The sequence below is a fragment of the Pongo abelii genome, chromosome 7, assembly GCF_028885655.2.
Source record: "Pongo abelii isolate AG06213 chromosome 7, NHGRI_mPonAbe1-v2.0_pri, whole genome shotgun sequence".
Taxonomy (NCBI): domain Eukaryota; kingdom Metazoa; phylum Chordata; class Mammalia; order Primates; family Hominidae; genus Pongo; species Pongo abelii.
The window spans coordinates 140,810,017-140,831,779 of record NC_071992.2 but is presented as its reverse complement, the minus strand read 5'-3'; the positions used below and the strand labels follow the sequence as shown (position 1 = coordinate 140,831,779).

The window sequence follows — 21,763 nt, the reverse complement described above, 5'->3', positions numbered from 1 at the left end:
ACTTCCTGTAACCCATTGCCTGGAGCTAAATTTGGAGCTCCTGTCATCATACTGGTGGGTGAGTGTTATAGATTGAAAAGAAAATTTAGGTCACAGTCTGAATTTAAAACGTAAGCATTTTGTTGAATTTCAAAAACATCTTAATTATGAAAATGATAAAACATTAGACTGAGCTTCTAAAGGGGGTTAATTTATTCATCCATTCAACAAATATTTATGGAGCACTGTGTGCCAGCCACTGCTGAGAACTCATAGTATGCAGAAATATGAATAAGGTAGAATATCTGTCCCTAGAGACCTTTAAGAATAAACAATCCTCTGTCCTCCTTAGTTTCTTATATACAAAGAAGAATTAGGATCAGATTCTCTCTTAAGATACCATCCAGCTATATCATAATATTTAATAATTAATAATTTTGTCATATGATGATATGGTCATATGATTAAGCCAGTGACTTGATGGCCTGAAGGGAGTTTTTAAAATTACGCATGAGGAAAGTATACTTCCTCCCCCTTCCCTCCTTGCTCCCCACAAATGGGATTCTGATATGTACCCCCTGGTTGAAAATCACTTTGGGGAGGAGCAGATCTACTAGTGGAGTCTGTCATATCCTAGACCTCAAGCTCCAAAGTTCTGAAGTGTGAAGATCTATAACCAAGTAGAATAGGATGGGTTAACGTAATGCTCTGTGGATACCTACTCTCTCTTTTAGGTCGCTCATTTATACATCCCTTTTAGAACTGTTTAGTTTGTGGTATATTATTTGCTGTGCCTTTCAGGGACATTCATGTGGTTACTAGCAGGGTTACTAAAGCCCTATACCTCTGTCGAATATTATGTAGGCCAGCTCACTTAACCTTAAAAGTTCTCATGTTCACATTGAAATAGAAGAACAGTTCTCTTTAATAGTTCTTTAGGTTAAGCCCAGATATCATATTCCTCAACTTTAATGTCTGGTTTTGGTCAGGATAAGCCTTGTAAGCCTAATAGACTGTGTTATGACAAGCAAGGGCAATGGCAGAGTCCCCATGTTTTATTGCCCGTAAGACTTTTCATCCAAAATGAGTTAGAACTGATTCTAAAATGCAACCTCAATACTTTAAACTCAGTTTTGAGGTTAATTGAAAACATTGACAGTATCAGTTTAATTTAACTGTTCTGAAGATTCTTCACCATCATCAGAATAGCATCTGATCTTAGAATATGCATATCACAGCTTGTGCTTGAACTCACATGCCAAGTGTTAATTTCTAATAGAGAGGTTCAAACTCCATTCAGTAAATGATTACCAAGTGCCTCCTCAGCATGATACAAAGAAGAATAAGACTTTTTCCAAGAGAGGACATAAATAATTAAAATAAGTTGGAAGTGCTGTCACTAAAGTGTGTGAACAGCAGAGGGAAGGACTGACTTTCTGGGGGATGCTCTAAGGTGACAGCATGTGACAGTGGCTTCTTCCGCAGTGGATAAGCTAATGACAAACTAAAGTAGGAGGAAATTTTGATAACATAGGCAGTTCTACTTGAGATTTTTAAAATTTTAATAATAAAACATCAGATGACTTGGTTAAAAAAACAGCTGGGTGTGGTGGCTCATGCCTATAATTCCAGCACTTTGGGAGGCCAAGGCAGGCCGATCACCTGAGATCAGGAGTTCAAGACCAGCCTTGCCAACATGGTGAAACCCCGTCTCTACTAAAAACAAAAACTAGCCGGGAGTGGTGGCGAGCACCTGTAATCCCAGCTACTTGGGAGGCTGAGGCAGGAGAATTGCTTGAACTGGGGAGGAGGAGGTTGCAGTGAGCCAAGATCGTGACATTGGACTCCAGCCTGGGCAGCAGAGAAAGATTCCGTCTCAAAAAAAAAAAAAAAAAGACACACTAGTAACAATCACATTTTGGTTGTTGTTAAGGAAACAAATACCCACATTCTCTGCCCCTCACTCCTTTTCCCCTAGCGTGTACTCACAGCATGCAATCTGTTCTGTGTACACAGCACTCTACTTGTTTCAGCACTTACCATGTTGTACAGAAATGGGTTTTCATTATCCCTTCCTCCCCACAACAGACAGGTGTCTTTGAGTTCCTCAAAGGCACACACCAAGTCTTACTCATGTGACAGTTCCATAGCACTTAGCACAGTACTCTCAGCACATGGTAGGCACTTAGTAGATGTCTGTTGAATATTTAATACAGAGGGAAGGTTCTTTTTTATTCCCTTTGAGCAGCGTGGATAAAAAGCCTATAATTCAGTTTTCACTATTGGGTTTATTTTTAGAAGACTTCAGATTTTGGTCTGCACTTTTCTACCATCTGGAACAACCAGTGTATGATTTTGTTTGTTTGTTTTTTGAGATGGAGTCTCACTCTGTCCCCCAGGCTGGAGTGCAGTGGTGCGATCTTGGATCACTGCAACCTCCACCTCCCAGGTTCTAGCAATTCTCCTGCCTCAGCCTCCCAAGTAGCTGGGATTACAGGTGCCCATCACCACGCCTGGCTAATTTTTTTGTATTTTTAGTAGAGACAGAGTTTCACCATGTTGGCCAGGCTGGTTTCGAACTCCAGACCTCAAGTGATACGCCCACCACAGCTTCCCAAAGTGCTAGGGTTACAGGCATGAGCCACTGCACCCGGCCATGATTTGTTTTTAAGTAAATATGTAGTCAGGAAAAAGGAGATGTATGAGAAAAGAAAAATAGAAAATTAGGAGACAAGACAGAAAAATTAATATACAATAGATGTAGTGTCTGAAAAATAATGGTAAGTGAAGGCGGTGTATGACCATGTTAAAAGGATGAGATTTGGAATCAGCAGATCTTTGGGTGAGATTTACAACTGCCTTTGGTGTCACTTCATCCGTTAATGCATCCCCTTTAAAATGGGGAGATTGCTGCCTACCTTTCTTAACATAAGGCACATAAAGCCCATAGTGACATGAGTCATGCAGAGTACGTGCGCAATCATGGCTGTTGTTACATTCCTCATACTAGAAATAATTACCACCCTAAAGGAAGATGCTAGCTATTGTTTTCGTTTGGAACTTTTAAAAGTTTTTTTTTTCTTTTTTTAATACTTTTTTCTTGTTTTAGTACCTAGACCTTTTCTGGAAAAAGTATTTTTTAAAGACTAAGAAAGAGAAGCAAAGAGTGAAAACAAGGAAAGGCCTGATCTAGTTATGGAAAGTTTATCCTTTAAGCCATACCCTGTATTTTCAATTTCCTGGCCTTATGCTACACTCCTTTCCTTGTTGCAATTTAGAGCTCTGTTCTCTTGGGTAGGAGGAATTTGCTTTGGGCATTTTTCTTGGGGCTTTAAAATGTTAACACTGTGCAGGTCTTAAAAACTACAAGAAGATTTTAAAACAATCTTTTGGGGATTTAGGGGACCCTAGAGATGAGCAATTGAGGCCATGTTGCCATCAAGCAGCTTACAGAGGAGGGATTACTACCTGTGTTGAGGTATACCCATGAAACTCACTGGGCTTTTTGGATTTGCCTTGATCCTAATTAATAACAACTGCTCCTGAAGCTGAACTTTTCTACCTCTTGTTGTTAGATAGTTAAACCTCAACTGTAAGAAGCAGTAATAAAATCAGAAGCTTCACTAAGATGAGCAAATAACTCAAGTGGAAAATTATTTTCATTTATGAACTTTAAAAAAATAATAAATGAGTAAAACAGGCAGAGAAGTCTCTTAATAGATGCCAATTCCTACCCTGTAACTTATATTGTTATTTCTAGTTACCATGGTGGGTTTTTCTTCTCTAAAGATAATAGTCGTTTGATGTTCAGTACTAGTTATCCTCAATTTGTATCATTAGGAATAATTTTTTTTTACCACATGGCTTCTTTATGATACGTAGCTAGCATGAATTCAGGGACCTTTCTTTTCTTGAATTATGTAAAATTCTGTGGGCCCATTGCTTGGGCTTCTGTTATTTTCTTTTTCTTTTTTCTTTGAGACAGGGTCTCACTCTGTCATCCAAGCTGGAGTGCAGTGGTGTGATCACGGCTCACTGCAGCCTTGACCTCCCCAGGCTCAAGCAATCCTCCCACCTCAGCCTCCCAAGAACTGGGACTATAGGCATATGCCACCACACCTGGCTAATTCTTGTATTTTTTGTAGAGATGGGGTTTCACCATGTTGCCCAGGTTGGTCTCGAACTCCTGAGCTCAAGCAATCCGCCCACCTCGGCCTCCCAAAGTGCTGGGATTACAGGCTTGAACCACACACCCAGCTGGCCTCTGTTATTTTCATAAACTGTACTTTTGCCTACATTCATATAGGAAGCTAATTTTCCATCCGACCGTTAGATACTGTGAATTTGTAGCTTGGTCATGTGGTTTGGTCCATGGAATTGTGTGTGGAAAAAATAACCAGTACAGCGTAGAGCAGTGCACACAATGAAGAGTACTGCCTGCTGTGTGTAGCCAGAGCCAAATATATTAGTAAAGTTGACATAATGACTAGCACACACTTAATTGCTGACATTTGGTTTACTTTAGAGGTTATGGAAATAGTGACTGGTTATATTATTAAAATCTCTTTTTGTCCAAGTTGTCATTAATATTTCCTACACTGCAAAATTTCAGCACTTTGTTAATGAAAGGAAAATATTTTTGCTTATTCTAACCCAGCAGAATCTGAAAAGGAGATTTTAAGACCCAAACATTTGGTAATACAGACATAGACCACCAATTTTAGGAAGACTATTTCTATTTTTTTAATTTTTAATTTTTTTTTTTTTTTTTGAAACAGAGTGTTGCTCTGTCACCCAGGCTGGAGTGCAGTGGTACGATCTCAGCTCACTGCAACCTCTGATCCTGGGTTCAAGAGATTGTCGTGCCTGCCGAATAGCTGGGGTTACAGACGTGTGCCAACATGCTGGCTCATTTTTGTATATTTAGTAGAGACGAGGTTTCAGCATGTTGGCCAGGCTGGTCTTGAACTCCTGCCCTCGAGTGATCCACCCGCCTTGGCCTCCCAAAGTGCTGGCATTACAGGTGTGAGCCACCATGCCCGCCCTGAAGACTGCTTCTTAAGAAGTACATTTCTATTTCTAATTTTAAAATTTAGCATTTTTAAGAGAGCAAAGTGGGTAAAATAGTCCTGCACATCAGGAAATATGATATAGAAAAATATAGCAAAAGAGGCTTAAGTTAAACAGAGAAATTGTTTCCCCAAATTAAAGGGCTTAGAAGAGGTAAGCACATTTAAGAAAATAATAAGCCACCTGTTATCCTGATTCAGTTGAACCTACCATTTGTGAGAACAAGGGGGAGCACTGTGTTGAAGTGAAAAAACAAACAGAATGAACATTCATTGTATCCTCTGAATATTGTCATTATACTCCGGGACCAGAAGGAAGCTTCTTGAAAACGTAACAGGTTTTTGTCGTTTAGGCTGGGACTTGGAATTACAGCAGTGAAATTCTGGTTCCAAGTTGGCCATGCCAGGTATTGTTATCTTGGACAAAGTACTACACCTCTCTGACACCAGCTTTTATACTCAGGTTATTTTGAGGATCAAATGAGACAATGGTATCTGGTACTTGGAAAAACCTTCTTATCAAGTACTCTTTAAGATATTCAGGGCTACCACTTTATCATGTAATTTTCTTTTTTTAATAGTATAATTGAGTTATTTGCTGTTTAGCAAATACTTAGATTTCATTTTTGAGGGAAACCTTGTTCATTTTGCCCAGTGGCAATAACTTCTTTTATAACAGCACATAAAAAACTGGTTGCAAAATGGAATAGATTAGCATGCAGTATGAAGCTCTGCCGGGCTTCTTGCTTGGTGAGTTGACTCCCACTGATGGTGCTCCCAGTGGCAAGGGGCCAGTGGTGTTACTTTCTGAAAATTAAAGGGCCCAGATAATTTTGTCAGCCCAGAAAATGACGTATTTCTTTCCAGAAGTTGTAAGTTATAAAAGCCCTTTGATAAGCCTGATGCGCTTTAAATATTCATGATTTTTGTCCTGTAATTTCTAGAGAATTAAATACCTTTAATTGAAAAGCTCTTTTGACATCATTACCTTCCTCATGCTAAAATACAATTTGTAATGAGAATTTTTTAATTTGCATTATGCAGATATTTTGAAAAACAGTTTGAACTGTCAGAACAAACAAAATTACCAATGTTTCTTCATTGTCGAAACTCACATGCTGAATTTTTGGGTGAGTTAAAACCAAAGTCTCATTCAGAACTTAAGAATTTTGTAGAAATCAAGCTATTTGCTAAAAGTTCTTTGTTTTTAATTCACAGACATAATGAAAAGAAATAGAGATCGGTGTGTAGGGGGAGTGGTAAGTATAAAATAGTCATTTTTAATACAGGTCGAACATCTCTAATCCAAAAATCCAAAATACTCCCAAGTGCAAAATGCTCCAAAATCTGAACCTTTTTAAGCACTGGCATGAGATAATGACACCTTTGCTTTCTGATTATTCATTGTACACAAATTTTGTTTCATGCACAAAATTATTTAAAATATTTACCTTCAGGGTATGGTATAAGGTGTATGTGAAACATAAATGAATTTCATGTTTAGACTTGAGTCCCTTCCCAAAGATTTCTTTTTATGTATATGCAGATATTCCAAAATCTGAAAAAATCTGAAATATGAAACACTTTTGGTCCCACACACTTGGGATAAGGGATACTTAACATTTATGTGACACACAAAGCATCTTGATTATTAAGGATGGTCCCTAATTCAGATGTCAACTTTTAAATTTTTTTAAAAAAAGGAATAACAAAAACATATGAATTAGATAGAATTCAATAGAATTAGGAGCTTCTTTTTCCATCCTTTGAAAGACATGTAAATTTACTGTTGAATTTATGGACCAAGTGTGGCATAAACACAAATCAGTTTTAATTACAGTTCCTTTGTTCAGAGTACAAGAATGCGTACAGAATTCCATTCACAAGAAAACCCAGTGAAATTTTGTTTTTTGTGGTTTTTTTTTTTTTTTTTTTTGGTTATTGAGAAAGAGTCTGGCTCTGTTATCCAGGCTGAAGTGCAGTGGCACAATCTCAGCTCACTGCAACCTCTGCTTCCCCAGGATCAAGCCATCCTCAGCCTCCCAAGTGGCTGGGACTACAGGCATGCGCCACCATGCCCAGCTAATTTTTTTGTGTATTTTGTAGAGATGGAGTTTTACCATGTTGCCTAGGCTGATCTCGAACTCCTAAACTCAAGCAATCTGCCCACCCTGGCTTCCCAAAGTGTTGGGATTACAGGTGTGAGCCACTGTGCCTGGCCCTTGAATTCACTTCTACACATCCTAATGCTGTGCATGATATTCTTCGTCTCTTCTGTCAGCTATTCTTTAATGTTCTTCCATCCAAATTTTGAGCAAATATAAACCAATTTTTATGTTTTGAAATATTTTACCATTTGTTTTAGGTTTGCCTTTCTCATTTCTTGTCTGCTGTATTCACCTACTATTCTGATCTAGAGAGTCATTCTCCTTTCTGTAATTTGCATTCTGCACTAAACACTTCTCTGATACAGCCATTTTAGTCATTATTCTGGAGACATTTCCCATAAATACTAACTCATCACCACATACCTCCGATATCTATGGCAGTGATTTTTTTTTTTTTTTTTTTTTTTTTTTTTGAGTTGGAGTCTCGCTCTGTCGCCAGGCTGGAGTACAGTGGCACAATCTCAGCTCACTGCAACCTCCGCCACCTGGGTTCAAGCAATTCTCCTGCCGTAGCCTCCCGAGTACCCGGGACTACAGGTGCGCACCACCACGTCCAGCTAATTTTTGTATTTTTAGTAGAGACGGGGTTTCACCATGTTGGCCAGGATGGTCTCGATCTCTTGACCTCATGATCCTCCCCCCTCAGCCTCCCAAAGTGCTAGGATTACAGGCATGAGCCACCTTGCCCAGCCATGATTTTTAGTCTCTTCAATCATGGACTCCTTTGGAAACCTGCCTTAGAAAAATGCTCAGATGTACAAATATTCATATGCAATTTCAGGAGAGTGACTCAGTGAGTGACTGTGTCTAGCAAAAGAACTGTAATCCAAGTAGATAAAATCACAGTTACACTATGCCTGCTAAGGAAAGAGGAAATAGCACCAAGCACTTGCATTCCCATGCAGCCTGACGTTGACAGTTTTATGCGTATTCTCTAAGTTCAACCTCTGCCTCATTTATACTACTAGTAATATGTATGCGTCCTGCATTGCTGTAATGTTAATATTACTGTGCACTTTTTTCCTGTTTGTACTAACTGTACTTTTTTCCTGTTTTTACTTACTCTGTAATTTATCCTGTAGGAACTGTACTTAAGAATTGAGAGAGGTTTAAGTTTTAACTAATGCCATTGGGATTATTAGTGGTATTTATCATAACCTTCAGACTCTACCCCTCAGCCCACTTGCTTTATTTCTTTTCTTTTCTTTTTTTTTTTTTTTTTTGAGACAGAGCCTTGCTCTGTCACCCAGGCTGGAGTGCAGTGGCGCGATCTTGGCTCACCACAACTTCTGTCTTCCAAGTTCAAGCAATTCTCTTGCCTCAGCCTCCCAAGTAGCTGGGGCTACAGGCACGCACCGCCACACCCGGCTAATTTTTGTATTTTCAGTAGAGACAGGGTTTCATCATGTTGGCCAGGTGGGTCTTGAACTCCTGACCTCAAGCGATCCACCCGCCTCAGCCTCCCAAAGTGCTGGGATTACAGATGTGAGCCACTGTGCCCAGCCTATTTCTAAATAAGAATTTACTTGGGTTCTATTAATAGTTTTTAAAATTAACAAAAGCAACAACAAATCCAACCTAAATGTTTGACTTTTACCAAAAAAGAAATTGCCAAATAATTAATAACTAGTTTTCTGAAATGGTTTGTGAGGAATCACGTTTAAAATGATTTCGATATTAATGGAGGGCATCTTTTCTAGTCAGCTGGAAATGGTGAAGGAAAGAATAATACAGGCAGCTGTGTAATGCAGGCTTCTTTATTGTTGAGAAATACGTTATCCATAGTGTATTCAGGCTCTCTGGACTCAGTAGTAATATGATGTCACTTGTTTAGGTGACCCTACTTTTTAAAGGAGGGCTGTTGTTATATGTTGTTTTTGATTATATAAATACATCCAAACTATGAAAACTATGTCTTGACCCCTACATCTTTGAAGGAGAGAAACAGCATCTCAATCCCTTCTGCTTGCTAAGCTGATATTATTGATTATATAATGGTTTATGCTTTTTTTTTTTTTTTTTTTTGAGACAGAGTTTCGCTGATCTCCTGACCTTGTGATCTGCCCACCTCGGCCTCCTAAATTGCTGAGATTATGGTTTATGCTTTTTAAGCAACAGTCTCACCCATTTATAAGAATTTCTTCAGCCTTGTCTCTTTTTTTTGTTTTTTTTTTTTTTTGAGACAGAGTTTCACTCTTGTTGCCCAGGCTGGAGTGTAATGATGTGATCTTAGCTCAACGCAACCTCTGCCTTCCAGGTTCAAGCAATTCTCCTGCCTCAGCCTCCCGAGTAGTGCAGATCACAGGCATGCGCCACCATGCCCGGCTAATTTTGTGTTTTTAGTAGAGATGGGTTTTCTCCACGTTGGTCAGGCTGGTCTCGAACTCCCAACCTCAGGTGAACCACCAGCCTCAGCCTCCCAAAGTGCTGGGGTTACAGGCGTGAGCCATTGCTCCTGGCCCAGCCTTGCCTCTTAAAAGTAATTTCTCTTCCAGAAAAAAGTATCCTCGGCCAGGTGCGGTGGCTCACCACTGTAATCCCAGCACTTTGGGAGGCCAAGGCGGGCAGATCACCTGAGGTCGGGAGTTCGAGACCAGACTGACCAACATGGAGAAACCCCATCTCTACTAAAAAAAAAAAAAAAATACAAAATTAGCCAGGCATGGTGACGCATGCCTGTAATCCCAGCTACTCAGGAGGCTGAGGCAGGAGAATTGCTTGAAGCAGGGAGGCGGAGGTTGCGGTGAGCCAAGATAGTGCCATTGCACTCCAGCGTGGGCAACAAGAGCGAAACTCCATCTCAAAAAAAAAAAAAAGTATCCTCTAACAGAAAATTCATCAGTATTTAAAAAATTCTTTTAAATAGTGCCATAAAATTACTAAGCTTTCCTCATGTTTTTGCCTAAGAATATGTCTATTCCTAAACCCCTTCCTGGAGCTTCTGCACTAATGCTAGTGCAGAGACAGCAACACTGCCACTTTAAAGAGAGAAATTCTCGGCAGCTAATGTTTTGCATCATGTCACTGGAGATGATGACAGGTTATAATTGTGAAAAATAATATGAAAATAAAAATTATGGGGACTACCACCTTTGAAACCCTGAGGTCCAAACACTTACAGGGATCTATATTTTTGCCTACAAAGTCTTATTAATGTTACTTAGAATTTTAAAGAGTAATTATTATTATAATAAACTTATAACTGTATGTCCCCAGGTGCATTCATTTGATGGTAGCAAGGAAGCAGCAGCTGCTTTGATTGACTTGGATCTTTATATAGGATTTAATGGTTGGTACGTTCTTAGGTTGCTTTGGTTTTTAACTTTTATTTAAGCAGATTTCTTAAATTGTTTTACAGTGAATTGCTGGTGAAGATTTATTTTCATTAAAGTTTGTGTGTATTTGCACTGATCTTTGCTGGGAATTTCAGTAATTATTTATATAAGAAATTAAACAGTACATTACTATTAAAAGTTAAAGCTCGAAAGTTATAGACTACTACATTATGTTCTAATAATGGAAAACAATTTTGTGTTGAGATCAGCAGCTGGCTTTCTCTGGTAATCCAATTTATTCTCAGGTCATTTGATCCCTTGAAAACATGTGTTCACAGCATTATGTATACATATACACGTCATATCTGACTATGGACGAAAGGTTATTCTATGATAGTCATACATCTCTGCAAGCAAAGAAACCGAGGCTCAAAGAAATTAGGAAACAGGTATAGAGTTTCTCCAAGTATGAGAACCCACGTCCTCTGGCTTCTCACTCTGTGATCTTTCTGCTGTTATGCCACACTAAACTTCACACACTCAGTGCAGTCAGCACAGCTAGCTCCCTGGGTTGGTTTTGTCAAATATGTAAGAGCTTCCACCGGTGACTTTTCACAGGATGTCAGTGTAGCCCATTAAATCAGTTGCAAAATAGTATAGGACTTTCTGTCCTTCTTCATTGTCTCATAACCTTAAAATTATTATGTTTCCAATTGCATTGTTTTTGACTAAAATCTAGAGAAATAGAATCATGGAATTACGTATTTGCTCTAGAGTTTAGAGTTTAAATGTCTAAGATGCTTTCATATTTAAATTAATGGTTTAATTAACTTTAAAGTTAATTAATATGCAAGGGGATATATGCATAGAGATTAAAAAGTCAAGTAGTACTAACAGATATAAACAAATATCAGAGTCCCCCCAGCATGACCTTACCCCAAGTCAGCTTTTCTAGCAGCAACAATTTTGCTATTTGTCACCATATTTCTAAATAATATCCATATACTATTGTCTCTTGATTCATCCCCTTTGTCTATTCTCATTGGGGTATATGAGCACATTAGTTCTTATATCTTGTACTAATCCCCTACCTCCATTCTCTGCATATCACTCTCAATGTCGTTATTTCAGAATTTTGGGTTATATTCATACTCAATGTTTTCATTATTATGTCTATATAAATGTTTCATTATTATGCCTATATAAGTATATAATTTCACAGTGCTATGCCAAGTATGAGAGGGTTTCAAGTTTTTTGTTTTTTGGTTTTTTTTTAAGATAGGGACTTGCTCTGTAGCCCAAGCTGGAATGCAGTGGCATGATCACAACTCTGCAGCCTTGACCTCCCAGGCTCAAGCAACCCTCCCACCTCAGCCTCCTGAGTAGCTGGGATTACTGGTGCATGCCACCACACCTGGCTATTTTTTAAATTTTTAGTTGAGACAGGGTCTTGCTATGTGCCCAGGCTGGGCTTCAAGTTTAAGAAAGCCAAGCAAATAAAAATATGAGGGAGGTTAATCCAGGAAAACAAAAAGTAGTACAAGAAAAGAAATGTTAAGCACGGTATACCACGTGAACAAACCTATCTAGATAATCTAATAGTTCCGTCAGTTGCAGACCCTTCCATCTGTCTGTTTCAGTTTGGACTAGTTCCTATTTTTAGATCCCATGTATTCCTTGTGTGTTTGTTTTAGTGGAACGCATTCTATAACATCTTCTGAGGATGTTTTCATGGGAATTAAGTTTCTTTTAAATACAAGCCAGTATTTCTATTTAATAAGGTTTCCCATTTAGTGATGAGTAACTATACGATTCTGAAGTCAAGTTTGAAGTACATTTTCCCATTTTGAAAATGAATTTTTTTTCTGCTCTTGCTCTTACAAGTTAGCCTGGATAGTTAATGAATGGGGAGAGAACCCCACTTTTCTTTTTTTTTTTTTTTTTTGGGAGGGACTCTCACTCAGTCGCCCAGGTTGGAGTGCAGTGGCGCGATCTTGGCTCACTGCAGGCTCCGCCTCCCGGGTTCATGCCATTCTTCTGCCTCAGCTTCCCGGGTAGCTGGGATTACAGGTGCCTGCCACTACGCCCGGCTAGTTTGTTTGTTTTTTTTTGTATTTTTAGTAGAGACGGGGTTTCACTGTGTTAGCCAGGATGGTCTTGATCTCCTGACCTCGTGATCTGCCTGTCTTGGCCTCCCAAAGTGCTGGGATTACAGGTGTGAGCCACCGCACCCAGCCCTCCACTTTCAATGGATAGTTCTCTTGCATAAAATTCAAGATCAGAAATCATTTTCATTGAGAATCTATACTGTCCCATCAGTAGGTTCCAGTGTTGATGAAAAGTTGCTACTCTGATTCCTAATCCTTTACCTGTGACCTAGTTTTCTTCTCTTGTGGAAGGTTTTAGTTTTTCATCTCTGATGTGAAATTTCACGAAGATGTGTGTTGATGGTTTTCATCATGCCTGGTGTTGCTTTTTCATTAGCCCTTCCAGTGGGGGGCTCATCTTTACCTGTCCTTGGAATTTGATTTTTCTCTTCTGTTCTTTTCTTGGGCATACCAGACTGATAACTCGTATTCTTTTTATTCTATTTCCATTGTTTCCCTCCTTCCAAAAAAAGTGCTATATTTTGTAACCCTTTTTATGAAATTTACTTCAACTTTTGTTTTCAATTTCTGAATACTCTATTTTTATACTGCAGTGTCTTCTCATCTCTCTAAAGACATGAATTATAGTTTGAAGTTACTTTCTGCTTGTCTTCCTGCATTTGTTTCCTCACAGTCACCTTTTCTTCTTTCCTTTGGTCTCTGTGATGATGGAAACTTTCTTTAAATGTCAGGCAGTCCTTCACTGTCTAAAAAAAAAAAAAAAAAGCCATTTGGATGCTCTCTAGAAGGCATTCCAGCAACTGGCAGGCTCAGATGGCCAACTGACTTTTTGCTAGGGATTCCCAAATGTCAGTTTGTAGAGATCTTTTTCTGGGTTGATTCAGTTTCTCCAGAAAGGGATCCTGTGTTCTCTGCTGGAAAAGTGGGGAACAGTGGAGGGAAGGGGTTTGTAAATGTCCCTGACAGTGTTTTGGAGCAGGATGGGTTAGAGGATCTCACTGTCTGGTGGGCTGCCCCAGTCTCCATGCTCAGGCCTGTGCCTGAAGCCTGTACTCCTCTGTGCTTGTTGTTCTCCAACTGTTTCTGATGTGGGTTCTCTTGAGACCCAGCACCTCTTTCTCTGCACCAAGTCACAGATACATAACCTAGGAACCCCATCTTCTCTTGGAGTTTTCTCAAACAATCTCCATTTCAGTCCCTGCCTTACTCCACTTTAAAGGGACTGTATCTACTTCTAGGTTTGCTTGTCTTTCTTTCCAGGCACATAGCATTTAAGTTACTTGGCACTTAAACACTGGTCGTTTATCATTACTCTGTCCACTTTCAGCTTTATATGTTGTGATTTGGGGTAACATATGTCTCCTAGTTTCATTTTAAAAAATCCTGGTTTTCTCCTTGTAAGTTTGGTTTTTTGTTTGTTTGTTTTTTAAGAGAAGGGGGTAGAAGATCTTTATTTCACCAACTTAAAACCATAATTCTTTGTTTTTTTTTTTTTTTTTTTTTTTTGAGACAGGGTCTCACTCTGCCTCTCAGGCTGGACGACTTACTGTAGCTCTGACCTCCTGGGCTCAAGCGATCCTCCCAAGTATAATAGCTGAGACCACAAGCTCCTATCACCATGCTTGGCTAATGTCTGTACTTTTTGTAGAGATGGGGTTTCACCATGTTGCCCAGGCTGGTCTCAAACTTCTGAGCTCAAGCTATCTGCCTGCCTCTGCCTCCCAGAGTGCTTGGATTACAGGCATGAGCCACCATACCTGGCTCCTCTCAGATATTTCCAAATGATCTTGAGTTCATTATGATGTTGCTTTAAGCTAATCACAAAAGATTCTTTACTCCTACATTAATATTAACTTCAGAATTAATAGGTTAGTCATTTATTAAAGTGGATGTTTGTATTCTTATTTTCAAATCTAATTCATTGTCATCTTAATCTGAGTCTCTGAGGTATGATAACTTAATCCATTTATAGTAGCATATTACATAAAGTCTTTGGTTCCTAAAAGTTAAATTAGAATTTTTCCCCCAAGAAAATGGGAAGGTGGCCAGGCATCGTGGCTCACGCCTATAATCCCAGCACTTTGGGAGGCTAAGGCAGGTGGTTCACAAGGTCAGGAGTTCAAGACCAGCCTGGCCAACATAGTGAAACCCCATCTCTACTAAAAATACAAAAATTAGCTGAGCATGGTGGCGGGCACCTGTAGTCCCAGCTACTCGGGAGGCTGAGGCAGGAGAATCGCTTGAACCCAGGAGGCGGAGGTTTCAGTGAGCCAAAATCATGCCACTGTACTCCAGCCTGGGCGACAGAGCAAGACTCTGTCTCAAAAAAAAAAAGAACATGGGGGCCGGGCGCAGTGACTCACGCCTGTAATCCCAGCACTTTGGGAGGCTGAGGCAGGCGGATCACAAGGTCAAGAGATCAAGACCATCCTGGCTGACAAGGTGAAACCCTGTCTCTACTAAAAATACAAAAAAATTAGCCGGGTGTGGTGGCGGGCGCCTGTAGTCCCAGCTACTTGGGAGGCTGAGGCAGGAGAATGGCGTGAACCCAGGAGGCGGAGCTTGCAGTAAGCCGAGATCGCGCCACTGCACTCCAGCCTGGCCGACAGAGTGAGACTCCATCTCAAAAAAAAAAAAAAAAAAGAAAACGGGAAGATGTATTTCAAACTTCACTTCAGAATCGTGTAGTTGCTCATTACTAAATGGGAAACCTTATTAAATAGAAATACTGGCTTGTATTTAAAATATTTATTAGTATATGTATTTGGGCAAATTTTTACAGTCATAGAATAGACAGAGAAGAATATTAAGTTAATCAGACATGATTTAGTGAGAACAAAAATACAAATAATCTGAAAATTTAGTGAAAAGTTCTAAATATACTATCCATACCAAGCACATCAATATATTTTAGAAAATATCTATATTGACCAAGCTGGCTGAAAATAAGAATTTTGTTTTTCTAGAGAGCACTAATGGCTACTTAATGTCGAACTAATGACATCTCACCCACCCCTCCTAAAATCCTACTAAAATAAAATTAAAGATATTGAAAAAGGAAAGAATCTTTAATAGCAAAGAAAAAAGGCCAGAGTTTTGCTAATAAATGTTCTGTAGCTGGGTGAGCTCGGGAGTTCAAGTGATGGTCCTGCCACAGCATCCTCAGTAGCTAGAGCTACAGGCGTAACCAGTCTGGGCAACATAATGAGACCCCCATCTCTTAAAAAAAAAAAAAAAAAAAGATGCCGGGCGCAGTGGCTCATGCCTGTAATCCCAGCACTTCAGGAGGCCAAGGCAGGTGGATGACAAGGTCAGGAGTTCAAGACCAGTCTGGCCAACATAGTGAAGCTCCGTCTCTACTAAAAATAAAAAAAATTAGCTGGGTGTGGTGGTGTGTGCCTGTAATCTCAGCTGCTTGGGAGGCTGAGGCAGGAGAATTGTGACCCGGGAGGCGGAGGATGCAGTGAGCCGAGATTGCACCATTGCACTCCAGCCCAGGTGACAGTGAGAGACTCCGTCTGTTCTGTAGATTTCTGAAGACAGGTGAAACTGAAAGAGAAAGCTTAGATTACACCACTAAGCGGCCTCAGAAGAGATGGGAGCAAGTCTAGCAAAATCCAATAGGGGAGCTTTGGGCTTAGAATTAGTGTGAAATCGGACTAGAAATGATGATTAATTGAGGGCCTATACAGAGAAAAGATCTCACTCCCATATCCACTTCTGTGCATAGAGGACAAAAGCAGTAAACATTTACACAGGGGCCGGGGGTGGGAGTTTTCTTAAGAAAATTGAAAAAACTGTATGGTGAGGACTAAGGCTTGTAGTGCTTACATCAGTCCCCAAAGAAAAGCATTTAGAGAACCATGAGCCTAACAATTAGCTCCCTATACTCTTACTTTTAAATGAAGTTCCATAATATACCCACTCCCACAAGAAGGTCCCACTAAGAATCCCCACTCAGAGAAGAGAACTGGCAGTAAAACAGGCCTGCTTTCACAAAAGCAAAGGAAACGCAACACTAGCAACCTCCCTAAATATAAATGGATATCCAAGGACCACCAGACAAATGAGGTGAACCAGAAGCATGAAAGAAAAAAGGCCAAGATAAATAGAAAAACTAACCCCAGTGAGACCCAACATAGTGGGATTTGAGATGTTACGGACATGAAATATGAACAGAATGCTAAAAGAACATAAAAGAATAAGAGCTCCTTAAAGATTATAAATGAATGGTGATGTTAAAGTAATAGCACCATTGGAAGAAGCTAGGGAATCAACACTTGACAGAAAGATACATATTGTTTTTCTATACAAACTACATATATTTGAGCAATCAAGTAGTAGACATAGAGAATTTTCTTTTTATGGAAGTACTCTAATAAGTAAAGGGCTGATAGAATTATATCAGCATTTTGTAGCTCCTGGTGAATTATGCATTGGGCATCCATGGCTGCCTTAGATCACAAAAATACCACCAGGTATATGCCTGTGGATGAAAGATCACACCACCACCTGTGAAACAGTCTTCCCCCCAAAAAATCCAACCCAAATCCTATCCAGCCTGTAGATAGTACTCTAGATCTCCTATAAGAAATACAGCGAGCAGGCTGGGCACGGTGGCTTGTGCCTGTAATCCCAGCACTTTGGGAGGCCAAGGCGGGCGGATCACCTGAGGTCAGGAGTTTGAGACCAGCCTGGCCAACATGGTGAAACCCCCTCTCTACTAAAAATACAAAAATGAGCCAGGCGTGGTGGCAGGCACCTGTAGTCCCAGCTACTTGGGAGGCTGAGGCAGGAGAATCGCTTGAACCTGGGAGGCGGATGTTGCAGCGAGCTGGGATTTTGCCAACGCACTCCAGCCAGGGCAACAGAGCGAGACTCCCATCTCAAGAAAAAAAAAAGAAATACAGAGGGCAGAGGAACCTGTTAAACTGCAACGCAGATGAAATCAGCAAAGTCAAGACTAGGGCACTCCACAGGATGAACAGCTTGGTTTCTTCAACAAATAAATTTGAAGGGGAAAAGATGCAGGAGATTTTAATAAGTTGAGACTTTAGAAGACAATGACCAATGGCAATGTGTGGGCCTCTCGTTTGCGTCCTAATTTAATCAAACTTAGAATGTATGCCACTGAGACAACTGGAAATTTGAATACTAGAAGATTTGGATTTTTCTTAAACATGATAATAGTACTGTGGTTGCATTTTTTAAAGAGAATCCTTATGCTCAGAGATACATGCTGAAACATCCTGAATTAAATGCTGAAATGTTAAAACTGTCTATCTCGAATTTCCTTTTAAGATAATACAGGAGAGGATGGGGTAAGTGGATGGAACAGGATTGGCCATGTGTTGATTGATGGGGCTGAGTGATAACTGTATGAGAGGTCCATATTACCTAATTTAATGTATATCTTAAATTCTTTGTAATAACAAATGCTGAAATTAAAAATGCTACATAAGGAAGCAACCAAGATGTTCCTCAGTAGGTGAATGGTTAAACTGTGGTATGTCCAGTGGAATATTATTCAGTGCCCAAAGAAATGAACTATCAAGCATGAAAAACATGGGATTTTAATGTGTATTTACAAGTGAAAGAAGGCAGCCTGAAAAAGACTACATAGTGTGTAATTCAAACTATGTGACAGTCTGGAAAAGGCAAAACTATGGAGACTGTCGAAAGATAAGGGGTTAGAGGGAAGGAGGGATGAATAGGCAGACCACAGATTTTTAAGACTGCGAAACTATTCAGTATGATACCACGATGGTAGATACACGTCACTGCCTATTTGTCCAGACCCACAGAACACATGTAGTAGTGAACCCTGATGTAAACTGTGGGTTTGGGGTGACAATTTTGTGTCAAGGTAGGTTCATCAGTGACACACGTACCTACCACTACGGTGTGGAATTTTGAGAGTGGGGGCATATGGTTGGGGAATCTCTATACTTTTTATTGCTGTAAACGTAAAACTGCTCTAAAAAATTAATTTAAAATAAATTTGTGATTACAGAAATTGTGTTTTTAAAGTAATATAAGAACAGTATTAGTTGTCATCACATTATATGCTACACCATCCCAAACCTCACTGCCACATTACAGGAAGCATTTATGTTTGCATTCATGGATCTTTGAGTCAGCTGGGTTTTGGCTGATAGAGGCTGCCACAGGCAGCTATAGCAAGTCTTGAGGCCAAAGCCAGATTCAAGGAATAGAATTCATCCTACAAAGAAACCATGGCAAGGGTACAGATACATAATTCTGCTAAAGTAGAGTGAAGAATCTGTCTTGGGCTAAAAGTGGAAAACTCAGGAAAAGAACATTTACAGCCTTAGGAGCACCTCTAAGTTATGCAGATCACTCAGAAGCAGATGAATTCTTTTAAAAAGTTAAATTTTACTTAGACTGATACAGAACGCTATTGGAAACCAACTAATAAGCATGGAAACTTGCATTCCCAGAAGGCAGATTGGGTTAAAATAGATCTTAATCTGGATTGTTGAAGTATGGAGGTGTGCAAATACTTTCCAAAGTATACCGAAAACAAAATGTTACGGGGTTTTGGGTTGGTTTTGTAGTATTTTAGACACGTTGTGATATGAAAAAAGGTATTCGTTAATTGCTGCCTTTTAAAATAAATATATGTATACACTTTTTTTTAAGCTCACTGAAAACTGAAGCTAATTTGGAAGTTTTGAAGTCAATTCCTAGTGAAAAATTAATGATTGAGACAGGTAAGTTTGTTTTCAGAACTTTGTTTCATATTAAACCATACCAAACAAAAAGGAAAGCTAGAGAAAGAAATTTGACTTCAAACTTTAAGTGAACAAGTATTTTAAAACAGCATGCTCAACCTCAACAATTATGCTTTCCAGAAGATCTTTGGGGGTTATTAATTAATGGAAAAACATATGCAAATGGTTTTTTTCAATTTAGAAGTTTGCTATGTCTAAGCTCTTAGAAAATGAGATATCAGAATATAACTTCAGGAGGTTGTAGTTACGAGTACTTAGCTAAACAAGGGGTCTTGACTAAGCACATCACACTTCCAAGTTTCAAAATCTGTTCAGAATTTTGTTTACACAGTGTCTTTATAATGGCTTAATTCTACAGCACTTTGTACAGTGCAACAATTTATATTGGTTTAGTATAAGAATTTTAGAATCTGCTGCCTCTTAAAATAAAACGAGGTGAGGCTGGGCGCCGTGGCTCACGCCTGTATTCCCAGCACTTTGGGAGGCCGAGGTGGGCGGATCACCTGAGGTCGGAAGTTCAAGACCAACCTGACCAACATGGAGAAACCACATCTCTACTAAAAATACAAAATTTTCTGGGCATGGTGGCACATGCCTGTAATCCTAGTTACTTAGGAGGCCGAGGCAGGAGAATTGCTTGAACCCGGGAGGCAGAGGTTGCGGTGAGCCAAGATCATGCCATTGCACTCCAGCCTGGGCAACAAGGGCAAAACTCAGTCTCAAAAAAAAAAAAAAAATTACAAAAAATACAAAAAATTAGCTGGGCGTGGTGGCATGTGCCTGTAGTCCCAGTTACTCAGGAGGCTGAGGCACGAGAATTGTTTGAACCCGGGAGGCAGAGGTTGCAGTGAGCCGAGATTGTGCTACTGTACTCCAGCCTTGGAGACAGAGTGAGACTCCATCTCAAAAAAATAATAAATAAGGTGAAAAGCTAAAACTTTTATCTAAACCCTGTCAAGGCTCTCCTTATACCATGGACTTCAGGAAAGTCAAGACTGAGCCATTCTGGAGAAATCACATTCATTTCCTTGGGCAGTCAGGAAAACAAAATATTAGATTAAAAGTACGATGCTTGTAAAATGTGTAATTCTTTATTAAAAAATATTCAAAACCAGTTTCACATTCAGTAGAGATAGAAATTTGTTTAACTTATGCAAACCTCACTACATGCATAGCGAAAAAGATTTTGAAAACAAAAAAAAACTTTAACTTAAATGTTTTCATGTTGTTATACAATTGTATTTAAGGTTTAGGTCTTTTTTTTAAAGCATGCTGCACACCAACAATGTTAGCAGAAAAAAGGAACAGAAGTGAGTCTTAGAAGGTATTTAAGATGCAATTCAAGATTTTATCTTGTGCTTATCTTAGAACTGTTTTCTGTTGCAATAACTGTGCCATTTTGGAAGCTGAATCGTGGTTTATCATTTAGAGGTTATGTATTACATAATGGTCATAAAAAATCTTTAAAAATGTAAACCCCTTAAGAGACACTTTCTTTGCTTAACTAGATGCACCTTGGTGTGGAGTCAAAAGTACACATGCTGGATCAAAATATATAAAAACTGCATTTCCTACCAAAAAGAAGTGGGAAAGTGGGCACTGCTTAAAAGACAGAAATGAACCCTGCCATATAATGTGAGTACTTTGCTTTCATGGTCTTCAAAATCATTAGTCAACCACCAGATGCCACTTACATAATTAACGCAAGGGACAGAATTAAAATTTTGCAAAATCCAAGTGAAGTTCAGGGTCAAGACCACCATATTAATGCAGTGATTTGGAGGAATTTGCATACCTGGTTTAAGTTCCATTCTCACTGCAGCTTCCTGCTACTCTTTGGTAACAAGAAAGCCTTAGCAGAATATTTTGGATTTAAATGATTTGACAGCCTCTATAAATCTAAGAAATAACACATTTCTTTAAGCCTCAGAACAAAAGGATAAGTGATCTTAAGGACAAACCCCTTTTTTCCTACCCCCTTTTTCCAATCAAAGGGGGTGGGACTTTGGCACGTTTTATTTCCTAAAAAAGCAACAGATCAGAATCATCTTTTAAATTGTGATACATAGCACAGGTGAAAAGAGGGGCTATTACCCATCTGTCAAAGAGCTGTAAAGGTAACAAACAGGAGAAGGTGGTTATATCATTTTAATGGGTACATAATCCAATTTCTTTTGTTTGCACAAACAGATAAGTTAATCTAGATTATATCAGTCTTATATGGTTTACCAATTCAGACAATTGGGCATACTTATAACACATTCACAAAAACTAATTGGTACTGTGTCTTCATGAGGGGTAAAAAAGAAAACAAAATAGATTGTTGCTTTTAAGACTATTCATTGCATATGCACCATCTTTTTTTTCAGTAGTTTTTAACAGGAAAAGAGTATTAGAAGATAAGCCAGA

At 39.3% G+C, this 21,763-nt stretch overlaps 1 protein-coding gene across 1 annotated transcript in view; it reads left to right on the top strand.

Moving 5' to 3' along the window:
* Positions 1-21,763, top strand: part of TATDN1 (TatD DNase domain containing 1) — a 52,598-nt gene that overhangs the window by 24,345 nt on the left and 6,490 nt on the right. Inside the window, 7 exon segments of the mRNA XM_024251334.3 lie at positions 6,093-6,178; positions 6,267-6,307; positions 10,433-10,505; positions 10,830-10,871; positions 10,874-10,940; positions 19,263-19,333; positions 20,863-20,989. Coding sequence (XP_024107102.3) covers positions 6,093-6,178; positions 6,267-6,307; positions 10,433-10,505; positions 10,830-10,871; positions 10,874-10,940; positions 19,263-19,333; positions 20,863-20,989 — 507 coding nt within the window.